The following is a 25,528-nucleotide window of genomic DNA, read 5'->3' on the forward strand; positions in this document are numbered from 1 at the left end:
GTGGGAAAGCAACCGGATGTTGCCCCCCACCTCCCCAACCCTGGGCCTGGGCCAGTGATCTTCAGCATCCCAGACCTGAGACCCTAAGGGGGGAGTGGCTGGGGGGAGCAGGGAGCCCAGAGGGTGGGGCTGGCTTAAGTTTCACCTGCAGAGATGGAGATGCCACACAGCCTTATGGGGTGCGTCCCCAGGGACCCAGGAGAAGTGACCCAGGAAGGTCCCCTTGTTGTATCACTCCCTTTCTCTCTCTTGGGCTTTCTGAAGTCGCTGCTGTCCCCAGTCTTCCCTCCCCCTTGACCTCTGGGGGGGGGGGGCGCCCTCTGAGGCCCTGGACCTTTCTTCCTCTTGAACCACTTCCAGGAATCCTCTGGTGGTTCTACTCATCCAGCTCTCCTCCCGTCCCCTTGAGAACCTCTTGTACGCCTGACGGGGGCCCTTCTTTATCTGCCCACCCCATGATCGCTGGCATTCCCGGGGGTCTCACACTGCACCCCACTCCACGGGCTCAGGGACCACCATTATTTTCTGAAGACTCTCAGCTCTTCACGCCACATCTTCCTCCTGACTTTCAAACCCATTCACCTGACCACTCACTGGACATCTCCACACGGATGCCCTGGACACGTCCGACTCACCAGGAAACAAAGGAGACCACAGGCCACCGTTTCCCCTCTGAAACCTGTTCCTCTGTGGCCCCTCACGGAGCCCATCAGCCAGCAGCCCTGGGACGTCCGTAGCTACTGCTCACTGCAGGGCCCCCGCCCAGAGCCCAGAACCTTCTGCATCCATCCCCGCCTGCCCCTCTCCCACAGCCAACAGGCTGGTCACCTGCAGCCCTGACCAGACCTTCCAGCCGCCCCCTCGCCTCCGTCCTCACCACCACGCTCCACTGGGACCCTATAGACAGGCTCCAGGCTCCTGTCCGTGACACACCCTATAAAAATCATCCTAGAAATCAAATTGGGTCACGTCACTCCCCTGCCTTAAAACCCTTTCATGGCTTTGCTTTGCCATTTGGGTCAATCCAAGCTCCTCAGCCAGTGACAAGCCCTCAGTGGTCTGGTCCCTCATTCCTCCCAGTGCCTCCCCACCCCCAAACCTCTTCTGTCTCTGCGCAAGAACCACCCTCCCTGGCCCTGGAGGACCAGTGTCCTCTGCTCAGTCTGCTCCGGCCCCTGCAGGAGGGGCAGGGGTGGGCAGACTGGGTGCACTCAGGTATTCAGGAACGAGGCAGGACACGCTCTGGAGACTTGGGGGGCCTGCTTTATTGCTCACCCTCAGGCGCCGTGCTCTCTGTATCTGGAGCACAGAAGAGGCCGGTCAGACTTCCACTGGAACAATCATCTTCCTTCTCCTGCCGGAACTGCTTCTGGGCAGAACCTGGGACGGCTGTATTCTCCTTCTGGTCTCAGGAGAATGTAGTTTTCAGTGTCCACGATCCAGAACTGCAGCTCCAAGCGGCTGCCGGTCTCTCCCGTGCCCCAAATCCACCCACTGAGCACATGCGAACTGGGTGGACAGGGGGGCAGCAGCCAGCAAGCGTGGCCTCAGCCAGGACTTAGTTGCCGCTCATTAGTCATGGATCAGGTTTTCAGTACAATCCACACTCCACAGCCCCCCCTCTCCAGGAGGGCCACAGAGGGTCAGGACAGGAAGGGAGTTTGAAAGGGGGTGCGGTGAGCTGGCATGTCAAAGGGAAGCCCCAGTTGGGAGCTCTGAGCAACAGGCCAAGCCCAGAACCAAGAAATCTAGGTGAGACATAGCACATTCTACCACTGTTCCAAAGACAATGCCTGCTAAGTAGAATATTAAATAAATACGCTCAACAAATATTGGAGATTGGTGTCTTCCCCCAGGGAGGCAGCGTGGCAGATCGGGGGACCCCAGTTAGTTCTGGGACATGGGTGAATGCCTGAGGTCTCAGCCTCAATTCTCTTGGGAGGAGGGAGAGTATGGGCAGGAGTCCTGGGTTCCCTCTCATCTGATTCCTGCACATTCTGCTTTCCACGCCTTGTCAGGCCAGGTGCTCCCAGAGCAGGAGTGGACAGGGGCCAGGATGGACCCAGTGGCCCAGTGCCGCCCAAACCTCACCTGCATCTATCTCTCCCCAACTCCGGGTTCATCCTCCCTAACTCCGGGTGACCTAGCTGCTACTATGAGGGGGGCTCTGAAACTCACCCCACTGTAGTCAAAGGATGGAATCCAGTCCTGGGCCTGTGCCCAGACTGAGCCCTCCAGGCTGCAGGGAGCTTATCCACAGAGGAGGGGCCAAGATAGGGAAGGAAGATGGAACAGGATATTCTAAGGAGATACAGCTTTCTGAGCAAGCCCATTTAAGCGACTTTATAACTACAAAGAATGCTAAGTAAACATACAGCTTTCAATCCTGACCCAAATTACTATGTTGTTTTTTGTGTGTGAATGTTTTTCCATTACTTCAACTTTCTTAGGGAATTCCACATCTGTAAGTGTCTGAAAATTACAGAATCCCAGGGAAGACCTCTGGGACGCCCTCCATCCATCTCACAGGGTGAGGAGGTGAGGAGGCCCACAGAGGCAGAGATGCTTCCTGGGGTCACAGGGCAGGACTGTGGCAGAGCTGATGAGGACCAGCTGACTCCCCACCCAGGGCTTCCTCTCTGGTCCCGCCTCCCAGGCTGGACCCCCCTTCTCCATAGAACACATGCCCTTTCTGGGGCTGCCACATTTATAAGAGAAAGGTCCCCCCCCCCCATCAGCTCCTGGCCGGGATCTACTTGGGAGGGGCAGGGGGAGTTTGAGGGCTGGATAGCTTCTGCTCCAGCCTGACTCTGAACTTGGGGCTTCCCAAGGCCCAGATTGGATGGAGAAGGCAGGAGGTCCCCAAACCAGACAGATCCTGGGGTGGGAAGCATGGAGGGACTCAGATACAGCTGTGAAGGTGGGGACAAAGGGGTCATCAGGGACAGTACAGCCAAAGTCATCCAGAGAACTGGGGCACCTGAAAAGCACATCACACGAAGGGGTCACTTCCTTGCCGCGGAGACGCCTTCTCCACCACCGCCTCCCCCCGCCTCCCTGGAGAACTTCCTTGTCCTTGTCTGTGCCCCAGCCACTCGGCTGACTTCAAAAGCCCCTGTGCCCCGAGCCTCCCTCCCTCACAACAGATTCTGGCCACGCCCTCTGTGGCCTGCAAACCCACAACCGTGGCCGAGCCTGCCATGCTTCCCGAGGACCCGGATCTTGCATCCAGCCCTGGTCCCTCACACCCTCCTGCGGCACCGCCAGGAAGAATATACGTGCTTTGCCTCTTCTCTTTTTGTTTCCTTTTTGCCAAATAAATGAATGCCTGAGTGTAAACGTGAACTCTTATGACTGCCCTGTGTGTTCTCCTCCTACGCGCCAGGCCCCTGTCCCACCCGCGGGGTCTGGGCCCCCGGTACCTGGGGCCAAAGTGGCGGCGGTCACTCCCACAGGAAGCGCACGTACCAGATGGTCTCATTCTTCAGCTGCGGCCCAAAGAGGGGGTTCAGCTGAGCCAGGATGGTGATGAGCCAGCTGCCGGGGACAGCACAGGGAGGGTGAGCCAGGACACGGAAGGAAATCCATGCTCCACACCTCGCACCATGCGTCCGGTCACGTGGCCAAGCCGGCAGACACACAGGGGTCTGCGTTTCCAGGTGAAGGGTCCCGTGAGCCCTCCCCCAGTCTGGCCAGCACAGGAGGTTGGCCCGGGGTTCATGGGTTCTGGCTTAGGTCTGGTTTGATCTGATGTTTCACAGATTTCTAAGACCCGGGCTGGGGCTGGACTCTGGGACAGGGAAGGGGTAAGACAGCCTCCAGAGGCCTGCTGAAGGGGCCTCCCAGCTGAGCCCAGGACACCTCTGGTCTGGGCCTCCCCCAGCCGGTACCTGGAGCAGGACAGGGCTGATCTGCCAGCAGGCACGTCAGAATCACCTACTTCTAGGAGCAAGACGAAGAACTGACTCCTAGGAAGGGCTGATGACCAGAGAGCCGAGGCCTGCTGGGGACAGGACGGGAGCTGTCCTTCAGGCCAGGGAGATCTCCAGAGAACATGGGCAGGCTGCACATCTTGGTGGGGTGGGGCGGGAGGGCCAGACCCTGTTGTCAGGACTTGTGTGCCCACAGTAGTGGGTCCCCAGAGACTCTAAAGGTGCATGACCTCACATGCCAGAAATAGGTCCCCTGGTGCTCCATCTGGTTTTGCAGGAAGGCTCCAGCTGTTTGACCTCAGACCACCCCCCCCCCCCAAGCAGCCAGTCACGTGGCTGACGCCTGGAAGCTGTCAGAAATCGTAGTCTGCTTATCATCGGCATGAACCCAGAGTTGATGTTTTGTGGAACATAATTTCCAGGCGTGGCATTTTCGTAAGCTGCCCCACCTCTCCACCTGTGCGCACCCGGTCTGCGGCCAGTCTCCCTTTCCCGTACGTACGTCCATCTGGTGTCTGTAGTTACCACATCCCACGCACACGCTGTCTCTGCTGTTCCCAGCCACCACCCTCTATGTCCTAGTCTCTGTGCCATCGAGCCCCAGCCCCTCTGAGGCCCTCCCTGCGACAGATGAGGACATTCTGCCGAGCCCCGAAAGGCCAAGAAACAGCACAGAGGGCCTTAGAGACGTTCTGACTCGGGAGAATCCTGAAAAACCGTACATCCTCATGTATTTAAGCTAACATTTAAGCTAACGTAGTACGGGTCATTATTTTTTAGCAAGTTTTATTTTTTTGTTAATAGGGGGTAGAAAGTATTTAACATCGTATGAAGTGAAATGAGAGAACTGACTCAGAGGAATAAATAGTTCGTGATCTAATTAGATAGAACAGGCTTTAACTACAAAACACACCCCAAATATGAAATACATCATGTAAAAAATTTTACATGTGGGCCTTAATCTATGCATTTTGAAAAATTTGGCAGTCTTGCGAAATACTCCAGTTACTTTTATTTTTTATTCCAGTTGTCTTTAAAACAATCTGTTACCTCTTATTATTGTTTCTTATTTTTTTGAAGTTTTTATTTATTTATTTTTGAGAACGAGAGAGTGCCAGCTGGGGAGGGGCAGAGAGAGAGAGAGAGAGGGAGAAGGAATTCCAAGCAGGATCCATACTCAGCACGGAGCCCAACATGGGGCTCAATCTCATGACCATGAGATTATGACCTGAGCCAATATCAAGAGGCGGATGTTTAACCGACTGAACAAGGCCCCTCTGTTACCTTGTAAAGCATCAGTATCTCATCACTGTTACCCATCCTATTTTGATTGTTCTGAATTCAGAATACCCCAACTATGCCAAGCATAACCCACAGAGATAGCATACGAGACCCAGGAGGAGGGGAGGCCACACGGGCTTCCCATGGCTTGACTGATCACGGGAGAGGCTTCCCTCAAAACCAGAACTTGGTCTTATCCCCTGGTTTGGCAGGCAGGATGATTTAAACTTGGAGCAAGGTGACATACAAGGGGTGTGGGTGGAAGGAGGAGTGTCTTCTTTTGTAAAGGGGGCGGGGCCATCGTGAGTGGCAGTTTTAGGAAGAGAACATCTGGGCATTCAGCACCCAGACGCTGACTCCCTCACCCTGTCCAGGTTCTTGAATCCCTTGGAATTATTCTCCTACATCCCCAGGGCCCCCTTCCCAAGTTTCAAGACTCCTGCTCATCTGATGGTTTGAAACCGGCCACATCACAACCACCCAGGAGCATGTATTAGAAATATGAACTCCTAAGTGCAGATGTTGAAAACTGAGTCAGTGGGTCAAGGGTGGAGCCCTTAATGCTGTGTCTTTCCATCTCTCCCAGTGATTCTGGTGCCCGGTCAGGCATAAAGAGCACTCAGTTCACAGATGAGAAAACATGGGCGCTACAAAGCTTGTTTGGCTGCCGCATTTGGAACCAGACCCCAGAGTCCAGGACTTCAAGCCCCCTGCTCTCTGTGCCATCCCAAACTGCCTGCTCCCCTACGTTTTACAGACTCAGCCTTTCAAAAGTGGAATCTGTCACTACCAGGACAGAAGAGAGGGCAGGGCTAGGAAGAGGAGGGAAGACGTCGAACTGGGGGAGTGGTACTTACAAGAGGTAACAGCAGACAGCCGTGGCCACCAGCATGGTGATAATGACTCTGCAATGGAAGCGGTGGTCAGGTCAGGATGGGTGGAACCAGCACCCTCCCAAGGCCAGGCCAGGGCCAGAGAAAGAGCTCCTGGTGTCAGCCCCTTTCCTGTTGGCCTTCCTGATGCCACCTGAACACAGGAGGCTGACTTCTATTCAGGGTGACAATTGTAAGAGGGAAGATAAAAACTCAAGCGTCACCCCAGGGGGAAGCCCACCGTGACTGCATCCAGGTTGCATTATGGACCTTCTCTTTACCTCCCTTCTCCACCACCTACTCTCTACCATCTTACAAAAGATACCCCCCCCCACCCCCTGCCAGAGCTGCATTTGCAGCAACACACCATGGAATGTTCTCTGCAATGCAAACTTCGTTGGGCAAGGGGATGGAAAACAGAAGCTGGCAAAAAGCAAGGAGACCGTGAGCCATTTCTAAGGCAGAGTGAGTGGTTATCAAGGGAACAGGTAGCTCTGTGTCCATACAAAGAGGACTCTGGACTCAGAAGCTTAAAATGCAGCAGGAGAGGCTTCAGTTAGAACTCACCAAAGTTTGCAGGAGAGGTGAGATACTAAAATGGTTCACAAAGTGATGCTGTGGGACTTCAGGATCAGGGACAGTCCCCATATGTCCAAGTAGCCTCCACCCAAATCCAAATCAGGCCCCAGGACCCCTGGTCTAAAGCACCTGAAGTCAGTGCCAGAGGAATTACACTGGATCCATTCCTTCAACGTTACTAAGCATCGTGGGCCAGCCCTGTGCTGGGCACTGGGGTTCACGGTGGTGAAGGAGACAATCCTCCACCTACAGGAACTTATAATCGAGTTCAGGGGAGAGCCCTTCGTAGCTGAGGCTAATACTATGCAGAAACTGATAAACTGACCACAAGGTACAGAAATCTGCTAGGGGCCGCTCAGAAAACAAAACCTGCTAAAAATTATTCAATACATAATCCGTGCCATGCGCTGTTTTACACGCGTTATTTCGGGTATTCCTCACAGTATAGCCTTAAAAGGCACGTACCACCATCATCCACATTTTACGTATGAAGAAAGTGAGGCCTGAAGGGCTAACGTTCGCTCAAGGTCACCGCTGGTGAGCGGTGGACAAACCGCATCAGCGGCCGGCCATGGCCTCTAGCTTCACTGGCTGGAGGGGGGAACCCTTAACTGCCTCCCGCGTCAGTCGGCCCTCCACCTTTCTAAAGCACCACCGGCTCTGCTCTTTGGCCCCGACCGCCTGCCAGTTCCGAGCCGACGGCGGCCAGTGAGGACAACGGAGGAAGGCGGCGCAGAACGAGCCCTGACCCAAAGCTCGCTGCACCGCCTGCCGCTGCCCGGGGAGGGGTCCGCAGGAAGGCCGGGCCCGCACGCCATCCTTACCCGCGGTTGGGTCCTTTCGGCACGAACCAGGGCCCGGCGATGCCGATGAGGCCCCAGAACGTGGTGAAGATGATGACCGGGAGGGCGAAGGAGTGTGCCGTCATGGCCGGACGCGGGACGCCCAGGCTGGGGTGCCAGGCCGAGCTGCGGACGCTCAGGTGTGCTGGGTCCCCGCCGGCCGCTGGCGCCGAGCATGCGCAGCAGGAACGGGCCGCCAGGGGGAGCTCGCGCAGTCGCCCCCGCGCAGGCGCGAGCGCGTCGCTTGGGCAGGGACGGGCTTTCCGAGGGGCCAGATCCAGCTTCGTGAATCAGCTCTTGATGAGCTTTGACCGGCGAGACTCACAGGACGCAAGCATGGGTCGAAACAAACGGCTTTATTCAGGGAGCAAAAAGTTGCGAATCCAACGTGGGGTTTTTAAACCTCATTTGCACGTCTCTGAAGCCAGAAGAAGCTGCCGATCGCCCTGAGTATCCTTGGCTGACGGGCACCTGCATGAGGGAATCGGCCAATCTTCACGCTGCCTTGCTAAATACTTAGCGCCCCAGGAACCCAACGTAGGCTTGAGGAAGAACCAAAAGGTCTGGGGTAGGTTACACTGTCTTAGGTGTCTGGCGAGGGCAGGGGGCTGAATTCCCTCCCATCTGGTCTCTATGGCTACTGAAATCAAACCATCAGTTATAATGCCGGTTACTCAGAACGTCAGACCCTCTGGGCATCAGGGGTGGGAGGATGCCAGGATCTGCGCCTGTTGCTGGTGCAGGAGGGTGGAGGCGTGGCTAGGACTCTGGCCAAAGGCTTGCTCCTTCTCTTCAGCTTGTTTTCTTGTGAGGCAAAAATAGGAAGCCTCTCCAACAAGGGTGTCTCCAGGCCCTGGATTTGAAATGCAGCAAGTGCCTTGAAACAAAACCAAAGAGGTCAGGCTGGGTAATAGTCTCCAGCAAAGGTGTTCACCACGTGTCAGCCCTGGGGTCCTGCACAAAAACGTCGGTAGGCCTCTGTGCCATTAGCTAGCCTGCCTGTGCCTCTCAAGAAATGTGGACAGTGCAAATCGCTGCAAAAAAAAAAAAAAAAAAAAAAAAAAAGCATTTTCCATCACCCACTCCAAGGGGCCCAACTTTCTCAAAAGCTGGTATTGGAGGCTTCCTCAGTACATGGATGTGGAGGCTGGATGCTTCCCTACCTGGCCTCCACCTCAGCGCCTAGAGCTGCACAGGGAACTGTGTGTGTGGAGCTCACACACACAACACTGCTCGCGGGACTAGCCTCATGCTCTGAGGATTCTTACAGGATGGAAGAGCCCCAGGGAGGATGCTTGCCAGAAAGTCACCTCGTTTGGGATCTATGGATAGGGTGGGGGCAACGACCCCTATTTTAAGGGGTCTTTCTCTCTTCCACCCCACCAATTTATAGCCCCAGCACCTCGCCTAGGGCAGAGTCCGGAACTCCCCACAGAACCTTATGTGAGTGGGGGAGGGAGGCCTGGGCTCCCTCTCGGTGTGGACAGTAACACTGCCAGATCTGTAGCTCTAAAGGCCCGTGGTATACCCCAGACCCCTGACCCTGGGGCTGGAAGAGAGGCATTTCCACAGCCTAATAGAAGGCAGAAAGTGGGAACGAATTCCCAGCTCGCAGCTGAAGAAAACAGGAAGATGATGGCACTAAGGCTAAGTGGTAAAGGTGGGTGACGGGAAGGGAGAGTCAGAAACACTGGGAACCGGGGCGGGGCGGGGCGGGGGGGGGGGGGTGGTTAGAAGGCGACAGTCCATACCAGCATCTCAGAGGCTCTCAGCACCTCCTAGGACGGGGGAGAGGACAGAGCGCTGGCTGAGGGCCAGGCGACTTAGCATGCAGCACAGGGCGGGGGCCCCGGCGCAAGGCCAGGACGCAGCACCATTTCCTGCCTGTCTAAAACAAGCAAAAGGCAGGGGTCAAACGTGCCCTCTAACCTCCCCTGGTTTCCTACCCAGGAAGGTTAGGAAGGCGGGACCCAGGCCCCACATCATCCCTAGCAGATAAGCAGCCTAGGAACCTACCAAAACGAAGTGCCCTGGAGGGAAAAGTGCTTTGCTTCAGGGAGTGAGGGGAGAGGGGTGAGGGGGAGTGGGAACATAGTTGTGCAAGATACCCTTCTGGGCCTCCAGGGTAGTGCTCTCAAGCTTGAGTGAGCCCATGAAGTTCCTGGAGGACCTTGCTCCAAACTGCCCTTCGCTGAGCCCCAGTCCCAGATATCCGCTCAAGCAAGTAAGGAGTTGAACATATTTAACAAGCACCCCTAGTGACTCCCAGGCTGGGTCCCAGAGAACTGGGAAGAGCGGACTAGGCCACCATGCTGCTGGCACATTTAGGGAGTTCTGTTCCCACAATAAGGACGTCGGTAGCCAGGGACGAGGACAAGGGCTGAAGGCAGCTACGTCCACTCTGTGCAGCCCGAGGTCTGACTTTTGGGGAGCTGGAGGCGCCGTCACTCATCAGCCCAGTGGCAGACCAGGAGCCAGCAGGCACTTGAATACTCTGCTGCCACGTCATGGAGAGGGAAACTGAGGCACAGGAAAGAGCAAGGGATTCATTACGGTTGAACCTCTGCCTGCGGCAGAGCTGGGGCTGGAGCCCAAGCCTCCCAAGTGAAAGCGTGGACGTGTCTGCTCTTCAGGAAACCAGGCTCAGGTCAAACATAAGTGCTGCCACCGCGGGAAAGCAGCAGACTCCCTCCAGGAAAGACTTTTCCTCCATTGTCCCGGGATGACCTCTCTGGAGTGCTCTGTGGAGAGGGTTTGGCTTGCCCCTCCTAAGGGAGCCCCTGGAGGAGGTAGAGAAACTCTCTGGTACAAGTGTCCCATCTGAAGTTGAAGCTTCCCTGCTTCTGCTGTAGAGCCAGGGTGAGACCCAGAGCCGGGCCGGTGATCCCTAGAGCCTGGTGATCCTCTGCATTCACAGTGCCTCCTCCATGCCACTGAGGCTGTGGGCAGCCTCCCCAGAATGCTCCCCAACCATCCAGGGGGGATGCTGGGGTGGGGGGTGCTTCTGGAAGCCCCAACAGCCTCTCTCCCATTTCCGAGAAGTCCTCTTGCTACCAGATCATGGGGTGGAATCTTTCATGATGGGATTATTTCCTGAAGCACCTTAAAAATGAATTTGAGCTAGGAACCTTTCTGCATATTTAAGTGCCAGGAGGTCACCGTTGCTCAGAAAGGGGCCTTGGGAAGCAGGTTTGTGCTCCTGATTACCCTGCCTCTCTGGGAGGTGGGCTTAACTATCTTGTCGCTGCCCACTTCCTGGTGCTTGAAGAGCACCCCCTCCCCCAAGCAAAGACTCTAGGGCAGCCTTGATTCTGCAGAGAGCCTGTCACCATGATTCCGGGGGGCAAGGCAGCAGCGAGGGGGCGGGAGGGGGGCCTCCAAGGCAATCCCTAGGATTCCTGCTCCGACGTGAGCTCTCCGTCAAGACAGCTTGGGGGCCTCTTGGCTGGTAGGAGGGTACAGGAGTCTGTCAGGAGGGTCCACGATGCAGTCCTTCAGGATCTCCACCGGCTCCTTGTAGGGTGGAACGGGCGGTTTCTGGGTCACAGCCTCCTCCACACAGAGTGCCCCCATCTTCTCCTTCCTGAGCCCTGGTCCTTGTGTGAGGGGAAAGAGAACCCACAGTTACACGGAGGGGAAAACAGATTCGATGACGACCCCTTCCCACATCCACTGTGCCCCAAGGAATGCTGGGTGAGAATGCAGAACAGCCTGGAGATATGACTGCGCTGCTCTTGGCAGACCTGTTCTAGACTCGCTCTGTTCTCTCACCCTGGGGTGGTGGGCCTCACCTGGGGCGATTCTGCCCTCCAGGGGACACGTGGCAATGCCTGGACACACTTCTGATCGCTACAACTGGGTGAGTGCCAAGGGGGCCCAGTGGGTATGTAAGGGGTGCAGGTCAGGGGTGCTGCTGGAGACCCGATCACACACAGGCCGGGCCTCGCAACGAGGAACCTTCCAGCCCTCAGTGTCCACAGTGCTGAGGTTGAGAACCCTGCCTGGAAAGGAGGGCCTTATCCTATCAAATCTGGTAGTGCCCTGTATTTGCTTCAGATGTACTAGTCCCACCGCCCCCTGCAAAAGGGCACACTTGAGAGCACCCTTCACCCCCACACGGCTGGACGTGGGGAGCAGCTCACTCAGCAAACGCGTGGGCGAAGGATTCACTCTCCGGCTCCCTACCTTTCTCCCCGTCTCCTCTCTCCACTTCCACCCCAGGCCCCTCCCCTTGCCCAGCAATGGGGCCAGGGCCGCCCTGCTTCCTGGGGAGCCCCTGGCAAGCCTGAGACCCTGTCCGCAGCTGATGACCACAGACCGGGTGGTAACCACACAGGAGCACAAGCAATGGAAGGGGACCAGAAACAACAAGATGTCAAGGAAGAAACTTCATTGCTGTCACTGAGAAGTGACACACGAATAGCCTGGAGGACCTCTTTGGTTTTCAGGGACTACTTGAAAAGAGGAGACTTGCTCACTTCAGACTCAGTAACTCACCTCCCATATAACATAAGCGTCCCTCCAGTCCGTCCCCACCCCGGCCCCCAGGCTAGTTGGGCTGTGCCCCTCACAGACGCCTCCCTGCCCAGGATGCCCCAGCCCTCTCCTCCACCTAGAATCTTCTTCTCGGCCCCTCCGACCTGACTTCTTCCCTCCCGAAAGAGCCGACACAGCACCACAGAGAACGTGAGCTCACCACCCCAGCTTGTCCAGTCCTCTGGTTACTTCCAGTCCTGGTCTTAACCTTCAGAGGGTGCCGCTGGCATTAGGGGCCAGACGTTGTGCACTCGACACGTATTAATTCACTTTACAGAAAAAAAACCAAAGCACAATGCGATTAACCGGCCCGACGTCACACACTAGTTAGCGGAACCAGCGGGCAGACTGGCTCCGAAAATTCGTGCTCTCAGCACTACTCCCTGCTGCCTGCAGCGAGCATGCCCTGCCTCCCTAGCCGGATCATAAGCTGTGTGAGGGTAGATGTCGTGTCTCGCGCACCCACTGAGACCACGCCTATTGTGACAGCTGACACAGTGTCAAACACCTCGTGTCCGAGGTCAGCATGGGATTGGGAAGATAAGATTCTCTCCCTTCGTTTTCCCACGTCCAGGAATTCTGTCACACGGACTTACCCACATGGGAGCGAGGTGGCGCTTGGGCACAAGTGTAGACGTGGCTGAAACGCCGGCCTGAGGAGGTCAGGTACCAGTGCTGGATGGCGGGCTGGGGGTCGTACTCCGTGACTGCCACACCGTTCACTGCCGTCATCATGAGCATGTTGATCACCTCGTTGGAGAGCTTGGTCCTCTCGTCGGTCCTGATCCGGTTCATGGCACTGAAGCCCCGCTCACAGCAGGAGGTGGAGACGGGCACGCAGGCCACCACAGCCACCAGCCTGCTCAGCAAGGGGAACCGGTAGTGCTGGGCCAGGGCGTTCTTACACAGCATGGAGAACGGGAGGTTCTTGGCGATGGCTTTCAGGCCCAGCCACTCCTCCAGGAGTGCTTCCTCGCTGTACCCTGCGGGGAGGGAGAGCTCAAAGTATCTGGCAAGGGCAAGAATGTCATCGTTCCCAAAAGTGGCAAGTTCAATCCCACTTGGCCAGGCCATGGTGTCAAACACCTCCATGTTCTTGAGCTGCGGGGGCCGGTCTGTGTCAAACCTTTGCTGGAGGTACTCGATCCCGGTCAGGATCATTCTCTCCCTGTCCGCCTGGAACCGCTGCTCTGCCATCTGCATTCTGTCCAAGAAGATGCCATGGAGCCGCCCATCCCGGAAGCCAGCGTTGAACTCTTCCTCTTTGGGCCCTGCCTGGTGACGGAGGGTCTCCAGGGCCACGTAGGCCCGTCCCAGTGTGGAGTTCACCTCCGTAATCAGCACGATCTCCTTCTGGCACACCTCGGACAGAGGCCTGTAGATGCTCAGGAAGTCCAAAAGGAAGTGGCAGAACTTGACGAAATGGAAGCTTTTCATCAGCTTCAGCATGCCTCTGGCCCTGTGCCCGATCTGGCCCCCGGCTTCTGCCACGCCCTGGAGGTGCCTCGCCAGGGCCGGCCAGCTCACGATGAGCGCGTTCAACGTGCGCCTCTTGCTGGCCACCCACCTGACGGCGTTCAGGTCCTTCAGGCGGATGATTTCCTGCTCTAGGGGAGCCGCGCCTTCCTGCAGCTCGTTCAGCCTTTTATTCGAGGACTGATAAAACTTGAAGACGGTCCGAATGTGCCGGTCACACTTCTTCACCAGATCGATGCCCCCACAAGCGTCGACCACGGCCAGGTGCAGCCGGTGGGCGACGCAGTGGACAGGCAGCAGCTGGGGGATGACCTCCTGGAACTTTTCCACGAGGCCTCCTCTGCAGCTCAGCATGGTCGAGCCATCGGTTCCCAGGCCGACCACCCAACCGGGCTTCCGGAAGGGGATGTCCAGTTCATCCAGGGCAGAGATGATGGTCTCAAAGTATCCGTCCACCGTCTCACTGTAGAGAGGGGCCAAAGTAATGTACGACTCTTTCACCTCCATGCCCTTAAAGTAGCGGATATAAATCCCCACGCAGGACTGGTCGGAGGCGTCCGTGGAGCTGTCCAACAACACGCTCACACAAGGGGAGCTCCGGACATCCTCGAGGATCTCCTTCTTGAGAGTCTCAGAGATGTATTTGATGAACTGCGTGCACGCGGTGCGATTGCGGTACTTGCCCAAGATCATGGTCCCGGTGCTTTGGAGGAGTTGCAGGATCTTCTCAAAGTCATTCAGGGGCCTCGAGTGATACGCGATGGAGTAGGCGGCGTTGAAAAAGTGCTCCATGTTCGCCATCAGGTCACTGGAGATCTCTGGGACCGGGGCAGCCTGAGGGGTGTCTTCCTTGACTTCCACGGTGTTGACACAGAGCTTGTGTGCTTTGCTGACCTCGTGGTATTTCAAAGTCTCCACTTTAAAAGGCCCCGTGTAGCCGCGGACTAACCGGGATGATTTGTCGTGGAGACTAGGTCTTTCTTTGCAAGCTGAACAGAAGAGCTTGGTCTCTTTGGGGTCGATTACTAACCACGGGAACTGCCCAAACCATGACCTCTGGATTGAACGGGGTCTGTAAGTCCTCTTGATTTTCCTGGGTCCATCTACTTCAACTTCACAAAGGCTGGGATTACCGTGGGAACTACGGGTCTCCACTGAAGGGGCCGGAAGCACTGTGGATTCTACAGCCAAGGCCTGTGCATCTGCCTCTCTTCCGGCCACCATTTTCTTCTTCCCTTTGGAGCAAATACAAATGTGCTTAGTGTTGCTGCCCAGAACTCTGTAGCCTCCTATCAACTAGGATATCCAATTTAATGAGTATCCCTTATGCAAAGCAGAGCTGAATGTGATCTACCTTTCTAGAAATCATCAGTGACTTCTCTTTAAACCGTTCCCCATTGTTATCTGTGTAAGTCAGCTTGCGGTCTAAGAGAGGTCCACTGACCCTTGTGGGACCTTTAGCCAGCCTCCCTCTCCCATCCACACAGCTACCCTGGGACCGTGTGACATCAGCTGCTAACAAGCTTAATGAGCCACCTTGGCCATAGATGCTATTGGATAAACAAGTGACTTCAATCCTCTTTCGGGCACCACAAAGAAATGAGGTTAAGTATCCATAAGTCGTCTTACGAGCCTTAGAAAGAAGGAAGGTACAGGGGCGCCTGGGTGGCTCAGTCGGTTAAGTCCAACTCCAGCTCAGGTCGTGATCTCACAGTGTGTGAGTGCAAGCTCTGCATCGGGCTGTCTACTGTCAGTGCAGAGCCCACTTCGGATCCTACGTCCCCCTCTCTCTCTGCCCTTCCCCCCGCCTCTCAAAAATAAACATGTAAGGGGCGCCTGGGTGGCTCAGTCGGTTGAGCGTCCGACTTCAGCTCGGGTCATGATCTCACGGTTTGTGAGTTCGAGCCCCGCATCAGGCTCTGTGCCGACAGCTCGGAGCCTGGAGCCTGCTTCGGATTCTGTGTCTCCCTCTCTCTCTGCTCTTCCCCCACTTGCTCTTTCTCTCTCTCTCCTTCAAAAAAATAGATAAAAACATTTTAAAAATTAAAAAAAAAATAAAAAATAAAAAAAATAAACATTTAAAAAATCTTATAAAAGAAAGAAAGAAGGGAGGTACCGAAGTATTCACAGTAGCTACTAGCCAATAAGCCCCTGACTGAGATACACAAAACAGTGAACTCTCACAGGCCAGGGTGCTGTCACGAAAAACTGGAGGGGGAGGGAAGAAGGGCGGCTTGCAGGCCTGCAGTCACAGAGTTCCTTATAACCAGTGTCTCCCACACATCGCCCCCACCAGCTCTACCACAGACCCTATTAGCATTCTGCTCATGAAAGGGCCTCGTTTTTCCCGTACGGACCCCGTTTCCCAGGCTGTCTGACACTTGGACGGCACAGTTAAGTTTCTTACTCATCTTTGTCCACCAGGGCCTAAAACAAGGCCTGTTGCACAACAGGAGCAGGACAGGGATGGCTGAGTGAACACTGTGACTCGCTGTGGCCACGTGGGCCCCAGGATGTGCCCTTCAGAGCTCAGTAGGTCAAGACTCACCTGGAGGACGACCTTTCCCCCACTTGGGCCCGTTGGGGTCCTTGATCCAGGGCGCAGCCCGACGTTCCAGCTTCAAGATCAAGTCTGGTTTGGCAGCCGCAGGCCCTAATGCAGGGACGAAGAGTCACACTGAGGTCCCTGCTGTGGACCACCAAGTCAAGTAGCCCGCCCGAAGCTAGTCACGGAAACGGAAATACTCAGGGGTGGCTCTGGGTCTACCTCTTAAGAAAGTCTATTCAGCCAGGACCACGATGAAAACATACGCACGTGGCAGGCCAATTTATGCCTAAAGCCCGAGAGACAGTCAGGTCCAGATGCTAACGTGCATCTCTTAGCCAGGATACATAACGTCCTTAGCTCCGCAGACCAGCCACTGGAGACAAGAGTCAGCTGATTGCATCTAGAGGAAAGGTGGGTGTCAGAGGAAACAGGATACAACAGGAGGAGAGAGGGCAGGGATGGTAAAGCCACGCGAGAAGAGTTAGACTGTCACGGGCACTATGCTGGTTCAAGTGCCCCCAGAGTCACCATGGCTGGCCTATGGGCAGGTATCTTACTACATGAGTTATTTTCAAGGGGCACTTGAAAGGCCCCTTAAAAATGTCTGCCACCTGCAGAGGAACCTTAAATATGACTAGAAGCAGGTCAGGCCTTTGGGTTAAGCACTGCCCTTTATTTAAAAAATGAATATTCTCAGGGGTAGGCAAAGAAATTGCTTTCTTGATTTAAAATAGGGGCGCCTGGGTGGCTCAGTCAGTTGAGCGTCTGACTTCGGCTCAGGTCATGATCTTGCGGTCTGTGAGTTCAAGCCCCACGTCGGGCTCTGGGCTGACAGCTCAGAGCCTGGAGCCTGCTTCATATTCTGGGTCTCCCTCTCGCTCTCTCTCTGCCCTCTCCCATTCATGCTGTCTCTGTCTCTCAAAAATAAACACTAAAAAAATTTTTTTTAAATAAATAAATAAAATAAAATCCATTAATATCTACCTACATGCTTTGGTATGTGTGTGAATGTGTGTGTAAATTCCCTTTGGAAAGACAAATACAACTGCTAAGCGTGGGTGCTTCTGGGAAAATAGTGATTATTGTCACTATTCATCTCTAGGGTCACTTGAATACATTTATATATTTATATCTGTTATGAGTGTGTATCCATATAATTACTACTAATAAAAATATAATTTAATACATTGTTAAAGTGCAGTAGACTGGATACATCCTTAAAACATGTCTAAAATGAGGGCAATGGAATAATAATAATAGTAATAATAATAATAATACAAGGAAAAGTTACTGAACACCAGATACTGGCAAAGTAGGTGGCAAGGAGAAAGAAGCGGATCTAATGGCAGAATCCCCCAGAGACTCGGGACGAGGGGCCATGAGCGGCAGAAGGTGGTGAATAAGAAACGGGTAGAAAGGGTGGGCCCACAGTCTGCAGAGACCATTCCAACCCGGGTCGTCCCACCTGCCCCAGGAAACCAGAGAACACCGCCACCCCCACCTACCCTCACTTGAGGAGAATGGAGATTTAGTCCACAGAAAAACAGAAGTGGGAAGGTTCCAGGCCCGGGGAGGGTGGGGATAGTGGACAAAGAAGGAGAAGGGTCATGATAATGAAGAAAGAGTCTGTGTTCGGAAATGTGCACTACTCAGCTCCAAGAACACAGGCTCGGCTTCTGGCCCCAACCAGGGGACTTGGAAGAGTTTTCTTTTCTTCTTTTAAAAGTGTTTACTTATTATTTATCTTGAGAGAGAGAGAGAGAATGCAGTGGAGGGGCAGAGAGAAAGGGAGAGAGAGGATCCCAAACAGGCTCCAAGCACAGAGCTGAATACAGGGCTGGAACGCACGATCGATTGGTGAGATCATGACCTGAGCCAAAATCAAGAGTTGGATGCTTAACGGACTGAGCCACCCAGGTGCCCCTGGAAGAGTTTTCTTTGGAGAAAGAGAATTGCCCCTCCCTGTCCCCTTCTGCCCCAAAGGCCTCCGGGACATTGACTTTTGCAGGATTCTCAGTGAGACCTGCAGGTTCACAGCGGACACTCTGCAGTGAAACCCACCCCTTGATGAGTCCCAGCTGCGCACAGAGCTTCCAGCCAAGGTTTGTCAAGGCTTTACTCTTAAACCTGGATGAACCACACGATATTTATTTAAGACAAGCCTCTGACATGAAACGGGTAGGAAAGAGATCGGAGGAACTAGAGAAACTGCAAGGAACAAAACAGATCTCCAAAAAACAAGACTAAATTCCTGTTCCCAGAGAGAAAAGTCACGATAGTCACCCACGAAGAGAGTCATAGGGGTTCTTAGATTAAAAGTATGATAGAAGAGGGGCACCTGAGCAGCTCAGTTGATTAAGCTTCGGACTTTGGCTCAGGTCATGATCTCACAGTTCATGGGTTCAAGCCCCATGTCGGGCTCTGTGCTGACAGCTCAGAGCCTGGACCCTGCTTTGGATTCTGTGTCTCCCTCTCTCTCTGCCCCTCCCCCACTCATGCTCTGTCTCTCTCTCTCTCTCTCTCCCTCAAAAATAGCATTAAAAAACAACAAAATACAATAGAACAAATGACAAAATTAAGTAGATTGTTAGCAAATAAAATTGAGAAAATCTCCAAGAAAGTAGAACAAAAAAGACAGAAGCAGAAAAGGAGAAGCAGAAGGAGGGAGAGGTGGGGAAGGAGAAGAAAATAAAACCAGAGGCTCAATTTAGGAAGTCCACTATCTAACTGACAGGGCTTTTTGGAGGAAAGAAAAGAGATAATCAATAGGAAGAAATCATACAAGAATGTCTCCCCAAACCGGAAAATGCAAGTTTTCAAGTGGAAGGGAAGCACTAGGTACCCAGAACAAGAAGTGAAAAGTCACTGATGCTATAAACACTTCAGAACACGAGACTAGATCTTGAAAACTTTCAGAGTAGAATAAAACAGGCTGTGTTCAAAGATTTAGTTAGAAAAAGGTATTTAGGGGCACCTGGGTGGCTTAGTGGGTTAAGCGTCTGACTTAGGCTCAGGTCATCATCTCGTGGTCCGTGAGTTCGAGCCCCATGTCAGACTCTGTGCTGGCAGTTCGGAGCCTGGAGCCTGCTTCGGATTCTGTGTCTCCCTCTCTTTCTTCCCCTCTCCTGCTCACATTCTGTCTCTCTCTCAAAGATAAACATTAAAAAAGAATTTTTAAAAAAAGGTATTTTAACTTCTCTTCAGCACCAGTAAAACCTAAATGCAATGCTTTCAAAATACTGAGGAAACTATTTCAAAGCTACCATTTTTTTTTTTTTTTTTAGTGTTTATTTATTTTTGAGAGAGAGAGAGAGCAGGGGAGGGGCAGAGAGCAAGGGGGACAGGGGATCTGAATCGGGCTTCGCACTGACAGCACAGAGCCCAATGCAGGGCTCGAACTCACGAACTGTGAGACCATGACTTGAGCCAAAGTTGGACACTCAACCAACTGAGCCATCTAGGCGCCACCCCCCCCCCCCACCCCCACCAAGCTACCAATTGGAAAGCAGCATAAGGCATGTCCTCCCATGCAGCCTTTCTTGGGAAGTTACTGGAAGATGTGCTCCAAAAAATGAAGATATAAACCTGGAAGAGATACAGCCAGGGGACAGGAGGGGGACAAAGGAAACTCTGAGGCCACAGCTGTGCAGGCCTAAAGAATAACCAGCTTGTCAGACAGGGCAGGAGAATGGAGACCTGATAACAGAAGCCCCCGGGGAAAGAATGAAATTGATCGGTCACAGGATGTCTGAGCATGTGGAAAAGCTCTTCAGAGGAGGTTTAGAATTCCGCTGGACAGTTGGAGAAGAATTGGCAATAGTACAGAAAACTAGCAAAAAAAAATTCAATTTCGGGGGGGAATATCCTACAAGGAAAATCATCATACTATGCCACTTTGATCAGAAATAAATAATACATCATCATAATTATGCAAATAATTTACATTGAATTAACCAAAACAGTATGATATACTTGTTCTGAGAGGATTGAGGGACAGAGTGGAGGCCCAGGGTGGTGTAAGAGGGCCGGATCTTCACCATCCATAGTAGTAATCAAGAGCAGGTATCACTCTAAAATCAACAAACCAGAAACAGCAACAGACATATTAAAGTGTGAGTCTGCCCGTCTGTTTTGGTTCAAGGTCCAAAAGATAGGAGGGACGCCCAGGTGGCTCAGTCAGTTAAGTTGTCTGACTTGGGCTCAGGTCATGATCTCTCCGTTTGTGAGGTCAAGCCCCTCACTGGGCTCTGTGCTGACAGCTCAGGGCCTGGAGCCTATTTTGGATTCTGTGTCTCCCTCTCTCTCTGCCCCTCCCCCACTCACGCTCTGTCTCTGTCTCTCTCTCTCTCTCAAAAATAAATACACATAAAAAAAATAAAAAAAATAAACAAAAAAACCCAAAAAGATAGGAGCCAACTGTCCCCCATCCCAAAGCTAGACCACTGAGGCCTGACTTGGAAAGTGGGTGGCTGAAACACTGGGCTGGGACCCGAGCCCTCGACACAGGGAGTCGGTGCACTGGGAGTGAAGAGGACAGGAAGCTGGATACTAGAGATGTTTCTGGAAATGGATGTCAAATACACTGTGAGGACCCCTCCCCTACCATGGAGAGAGGTGGCACGAGCTACTTTCCCCTGACCTTAAGCCTAATGGGGATGACATCCTGACCTTTATCTCCTGGGCTATGGGGCTCCTCATGAATCCAGGCCTGGAAAAGACTAAAAGGCAGAATCTGATGGGCTCCTTCATGGCAGCCATGTTGGGAACAGCCTACATTCCCAGACTTTGTCGGAGCAAAGGATACCTAAGTGTTTTCCATGGTCCAGATGTGGGCCCCTGAGGGAAAGAGAAGGGTCTGGAGCCACTTCCAGGGACTCTGCCCATGACTGCCTGTTGGCAGCCCAGGAATGAGCCACTATGGGGCTGACGGCCAAAACAGACATTCACCGTGTAGAACAGGTGGCAGTAAGGGATGGCGGGGGAGCGTAGAGCCCACAAACTCACCCAGAGAATCAGCTTTCAACTATCTGAGCCACGAGTGGAAGCCAGGTGAAAGCTTTGCGGCACCTGTCCTCCCCACTCAGCCACCACTGCGCCCCCCACCCCCGCCCCAGACACACCAGAAGTCCCGGGCCAGGCGGAGGTTAGGAGAACTCCCTTCTTCCTACACAAGACACCAGATTCCAGACCAGAGGCAGGTTGAGGGGGAAGGGGCAAGAAACTTCAGCTTTAGACGAAGCCCAGATAGTTTACTACCTGACAAAGCCTACACTTTTACTTCCTAACTTTGCAGAGGGGGTAAATTTTTGTACCATTTAAAACTTAATAGTTTCAATAATAATACAAGAAACTCCAATCATTTACGTTTTGTCCTGTTTGTTTTCTCACACTCATAAGTTCGTGTGCCCTCCCCTCCCCTCTTTCTCTCCTCTCTCTGCATACATGTATGAATAATACATAAATATTACATAGGTGATATTTTTCTGAACCATTGAGACTACACTCTTTTCATACCCCCTTTTATCCCTAAATACTTCTGCACGTATCACTCAAGAAAAACGACATTCTCTCATGGGGTAGGTGGAATTCTAACATGAGCTCCAGGGACCTTGGCCCTTCCTGATCCCTACCCTTTGCAGTGTGGGTGGAACCTGTGACCTGACCTCATACCCGTGGTTATGTGGCATGACGTGGCAAAAGAGAGGTTATGTGGCTGACTCACCTAACCACATCAACCCTTTAGAAGCAGAGAGGTCAGAGCTTCAAAGCATCAACAGGGGCACCTGGGGGGCTCAGTCAGTTAAACATCCAACTCTTGACTTTGGCTCTGGTCATGATCTCATGGTTCATGGGATCAAGCCCCACGTCGGGCTCTGTGCTGACAGTGCGGAGCCTGCTTGGGATTCTGTCTCTCTCCCTCTCTCTCTGTCCCTCCCTGGCTCACATGTCTGCACTAGCTCTCACACATTCTCTCTCTCAAAACAAATAAATAAACTTTCAAAAACAAAGCAGGGGCGCCTAGGTGGCTCAGTCGGTTAAGCATCCAACTTCGGCTCGGGTCATGATCTCATAGTTCGTGAGTTCGAGCCCCGTGTCAGGGTCTGTGCTGATAGCTCTGCTTCAGATTCTGTGTCTCCCTCTCTCCCTCTCTCTCTGCTCCTCCCCTGCTCACACTCTGTCTCTCTCTCAAAAATAGAGATTTAAAAAAATTTTTTTAAAACAAAGCAAAACAAAGGACCAACAGGATTCGACACACTGTTGCTGGCCCAAGGATGGAGAAGGCCGCGTGGAAGGGACAGAGGGCAGCCTGCAGGAGCTGAGAATGACCCCTGGTCGAAAGCCAGCAAGAAAACAGGGACCTCAGTCCTACCACTGAGAAGGAACTGGATTCTACCAACAGCCTGGATGCTCTTGGCAGTGATTGTTCCCAGAACCTCCTGATAGGAAGCCAGTCTGATGGACACCTTGACTTTGGCCACGTGAGACCCTAAGCAGTGAACGCAGCTGAGCCCATCTGGACTTCTGACCTCCAGAACTTCAAGATAATAAATGGGTTAAAAATTTAGCCACTAAATTTGTGATATTTATTTATTGTGTGGCAACTGATCTCACCCGGCTAAAGGGAAACCAGAATGGAGGCCACAGTTTGAACAGACCCCCTAAACCACTCATAATCACGTAACCAAATCTTTAACTGCCCCAATTTCACCTAAATGGGGGCGCTGACCCTAAACAAAACTGAAGCTTTCTTCATAGCACTGTGACCTTACGGCTTCCAAGCCAGTCGGCTGCGCACAAGAAAACTTACACAGTGCTACTACCCTAAAAAGAACAGAAGTTTCTAGTAACCAATCACAATTTAAAAAACCAAACAACATACTCCCTGAATTCTAATTGCTGAGAGTCAAGCTCTTAACCACTTTGGGTGTGAGGCCTCCCTGTTCACGAACAGTTGGTTTCTTGTTCAATATGATACTCGTATCATGTAAAGCTCTCTGAATTTTCTTTTGACCACCCAAAGAGTGAGGAAAACAAAACCACACACACAGAGCTGATCCAAACAAGTAGCGGTGGCAAAGAATAAAGCTGTATTACGAGTGTAAACTATGAGGTTCGCTCTTTGAAAAAATAATGTCTGTGTGTATTTCTTAGAAATAATGAGGCACATTACTAGAAGAAACAGCTAGAAGACTTTGGGGAGGAGGACCCAGCAACAGAGAAAGCCGGGATAGGGTACTGTCATTTTGTGGTATAAGTCCTGTTAGAACTACTTACATTTCAAAAACATGATTATAGAGAAATATTTCTAAATAAAAACTGGAAACACACAAGAGACTGAATATCCCTGAATCTGTTCGCCTCAGTTCTATTCTCCTTGGGGACCGGCCACCTTTGCCTGCCCCGCCACCGCCACACCGGGCCCAGGGGTATGCGCCCCAACTGGACCTCTTGGAAGCTGTGGCTAAAATGCTGCCAAAACCCTCTCCTTTTTGTTCCCTTCAGAACGAGGGAGACAGAAGGGAATTTCAAACAAATTTTTCTAAGTCTTAGTAATGGAAAAATGGCAAAGGGGCCCTAACTACAACAAGTGCATGCGCATGCACACACACACACACACACACACACACACACACACACACACACCCTCCATAAAAGTTCATAGAAATGGTTTGGCTTGCAAAGACGGACTTCTGATCCTTCCACACTAACTCTGTCTGAAGGCTGGCAGGCCCTACCCATGAGTCGGCTGGGAGAAGCTGCCTTGGGTCGCTCCCTGTCTCCTGCACAGCCCCCACTGTACAGGAGCTGCCTCCCTACACATCACGTGAGCCATTCGAGCTCCCACTCGTCTCTCACCAAGGCCCTCCTACTAGGTTTTGGTTTCCACCTAGTGGATGACTTCTTGCCCCCAGCTCTGTGAGTTCTGGCTGTAGCTGATGACCGCACCCGTAGAAAGGGCAGTGCCCACCTGAAGTGTGTGACCTGCCCCTTGGCGTGGGGTGACACTCTTACTAATAAAAACAAGGGCTACCGCATAGTCCCTATATTGGCAGGTCTACTTCTGTCACTGACAAATACTAGTTTCTTAACAGCAGGGTCTGAGTTTTCTTTTACGGGGGGAAACAAGAGACATCATCAAATATGACCAAACTCTGAAACCAGAATTTAAAGCATGGAAGTAAAAGCATAGTCGGAAGCTCTGTAGAGTGATAAGTAGCTCGAAATAAGCAAGTCTACGTACGAAAAGGGTGAAATAGGAAAGCATTAAAAACAAAACACAAACCTCTTCTTTTCTCCATAAACAAAGTGACTGTCCTCTACAGGTTCAGTCCTATTGATGAGACAGCTGATGAGACCGAGGAGGGTGTGACAGGTGGGGGGGGGGGGCTCCCCTGGAAACATTCTCTCTGTTGAAAAGCTTCAGTCTGTACAATTTAACTGTCAACAACTGACAGAAATTAATATTAAGTTCGACTATATCAAACTGAGACTTTTTTTGAGAGAGAGAGAGAGGGCGCATGAGCAGGGGAGAGGGGCAGACAGGGAGACAGAATCTCAAGCAGGCTCCAGGCTCAGCACGGAGCCCAATCCAGGGCTGGATCCCATGACCCTGGGATCGCGACCTGAGCCAGAATCAAAAATCAGACACTCAACCAACTGAGCCACCCCGGTGCCCCGAGACCTTTTAAAAACAGGTACAATAGTTATAAAATCTGAAAGAACAAATCTACTAACTGTAAACCCTAACAAGAGCAATGGAAGAATTAGCTGGGCTTCCTGAAAGGATCAGAGCAAAAGGAAATCAACAGCAAGAATGTGCTGCGATGCAGCTTGATGACCATCAGACCCCAAAGACCCACCACAGCAACTACAGCATGAACTACAATGAACTACAGCAACAATGAACTACAGCAACATGACCTGATCACATGGAACAGCCAGGCCCCTTTCTCCAGCCTGTTCCCCTGGATGGAGGGAACTAACAGTGACCTCCAGAGAAAGTCTGAAAGAGCCAGGCAAACTAGTAACTTCCAGCAAGGGGGATTGGGGACGGGAGTGGAGACTTCTAGAAAATTCTTGTACTGTTCAAATTCTTAAATAATCTCACCTCATATTTGGTGTTGTTATTATTATTATTATATTAACAATATGATTAGCACAAATCTTGAAAAGAGAGGGAATCCAAGTGCCCGTAAACACCTACAAAGCAGGGAATGGAAGGAGTATAAGGCACATGGAATGCACAGAATAGAACGAATTTCAGTTTCTCCGTTTTCCAGGTAGATGGTCGGGATTCCCAGGCCTGCTTTCTCATCTGAAAATGCTACTACTACCTGCCGTAGAGGTTTGCTTTAAGGATGAGAGAGAACATATATAAAAGACTCAACATAGGACCAATGCTCAGTAGATGCTCAGTGGACAGCAGAAACCACTGTTATTATTTCCACACAGGAGAATAAA

The 25,528-nt window shown here is 52.5% G+C and overlaps 2 protein-coding genes and 1 long non-coding RNA gene across 5 annotated transcripts in view; 1 reads left to right on the forward strand and 2 right to left on the reverse strand.

Annotated features, from left to right (window-relative positions):
• Positions 1-1,252: 1,252 nt before the first annotated feature.
• ATP6V0E2 (ATPase H+ transporting V0 subunit e2) lies at positions 1,253-7,696 on the reverse strand. Its single transcript, XM_025929394.2, has 4 exons — positions 7,489-7,696; positions 6,071-6,118; positions 3,423-3,537; positions 1,253-2,980 (listed from the first exon to the last, which is right to left on the reverse strand). Exons 1-3 carry the CDS (start codon positions 7,590-7,592, stop codon positions 3,444-3,446), a joined length of 246 nt encoding a protein of 81 aa, XP_025785179.2. The 5' UTR covers positions 7,593-7,696; the 3' UTR covers positions 1,253-2,980; positions 3,423-3,443.
• Positions 7,697-7,720: 24 nt separating this feature from the next.
• LOC147582972 (uncharacterized) lies at positions 7,721-17,261 on the forward strand. Its single transcript, XR_015244152.1, has 2 exons — positions 7,721-9,166; positions 9,631-17,261. It is a non-coding gene; the product is annotated as an uncharacterized LOC147582972 (long non-coding RNA).
• Positions 7,844-25,528, reverse strand: part of ZNF862 (zinc finger protein 862) — a 37,203-nt gene continuing 19,518 nt past the window's right edge. For all 3 annotated transcript variants that reach the window (XM_086687238.1, XM_086687248.1, XM_086687256.1), the window contains 3 exons: positions 16,067-16,171; positions 12,639-14,753; positions 7,844-11,102 (listed from right to left, as the gene is read on the reverse strand). In XM_086687238.1, coding sequence (XP_086543364.1) covers positions 10,927-11,102; positions 12,639-14,753; positions 16,067-16,171 — 2,396 coding nt within the window. In that variant the 3' untranslated portion in view covers positions 7,844-10,926. The remainder of the gene's footprint in view (positions 11,103-12,638; positions 14,754-16,066; positions 16,172-25,528) is intronic.

Source organism: Puma concolor, chromosome A2 (genome assembly GCF_028749965.1).
Source record: "Puma concolor isolate L17-30 chromosome A2, mPumCon1.1.hap2, whole genome shotgun sequence".
Classification (NCBI taxonomy): Eukaryota; Metazoa; Chordata; class Mammalia; order Carnivora; family Felidae; genus Puma; species Puma concolor.

What these genes read in the sequence shown, in the direction of transcription:
- ATP6V0E2 (XM_025929394.2), bottom strand. Translation starts at nt 7,592, where the DNA reads ATGACGGCACACTCCTTCGCCCTCCCGGTCATCATCTTCACCACGTTC. An exon ending in CCGAAAGGACCCAACCGCGG is followed by an intron (nt 6,119 to 7,488) that starts GTAAGGATGGCG and finishes CTTCCATTGCAG; the next exon opens with AGTCATTATCACCATGCTGG. An exon ending in GCTGTCTGCTGTTACCTCTT is followed by an intron (nt 3,538 to 6,070) that starts GTAAGTACCACT and finishes TGTCCCCGGCAG; the next exon opens with CTGGCTCATCACCATCCTGG.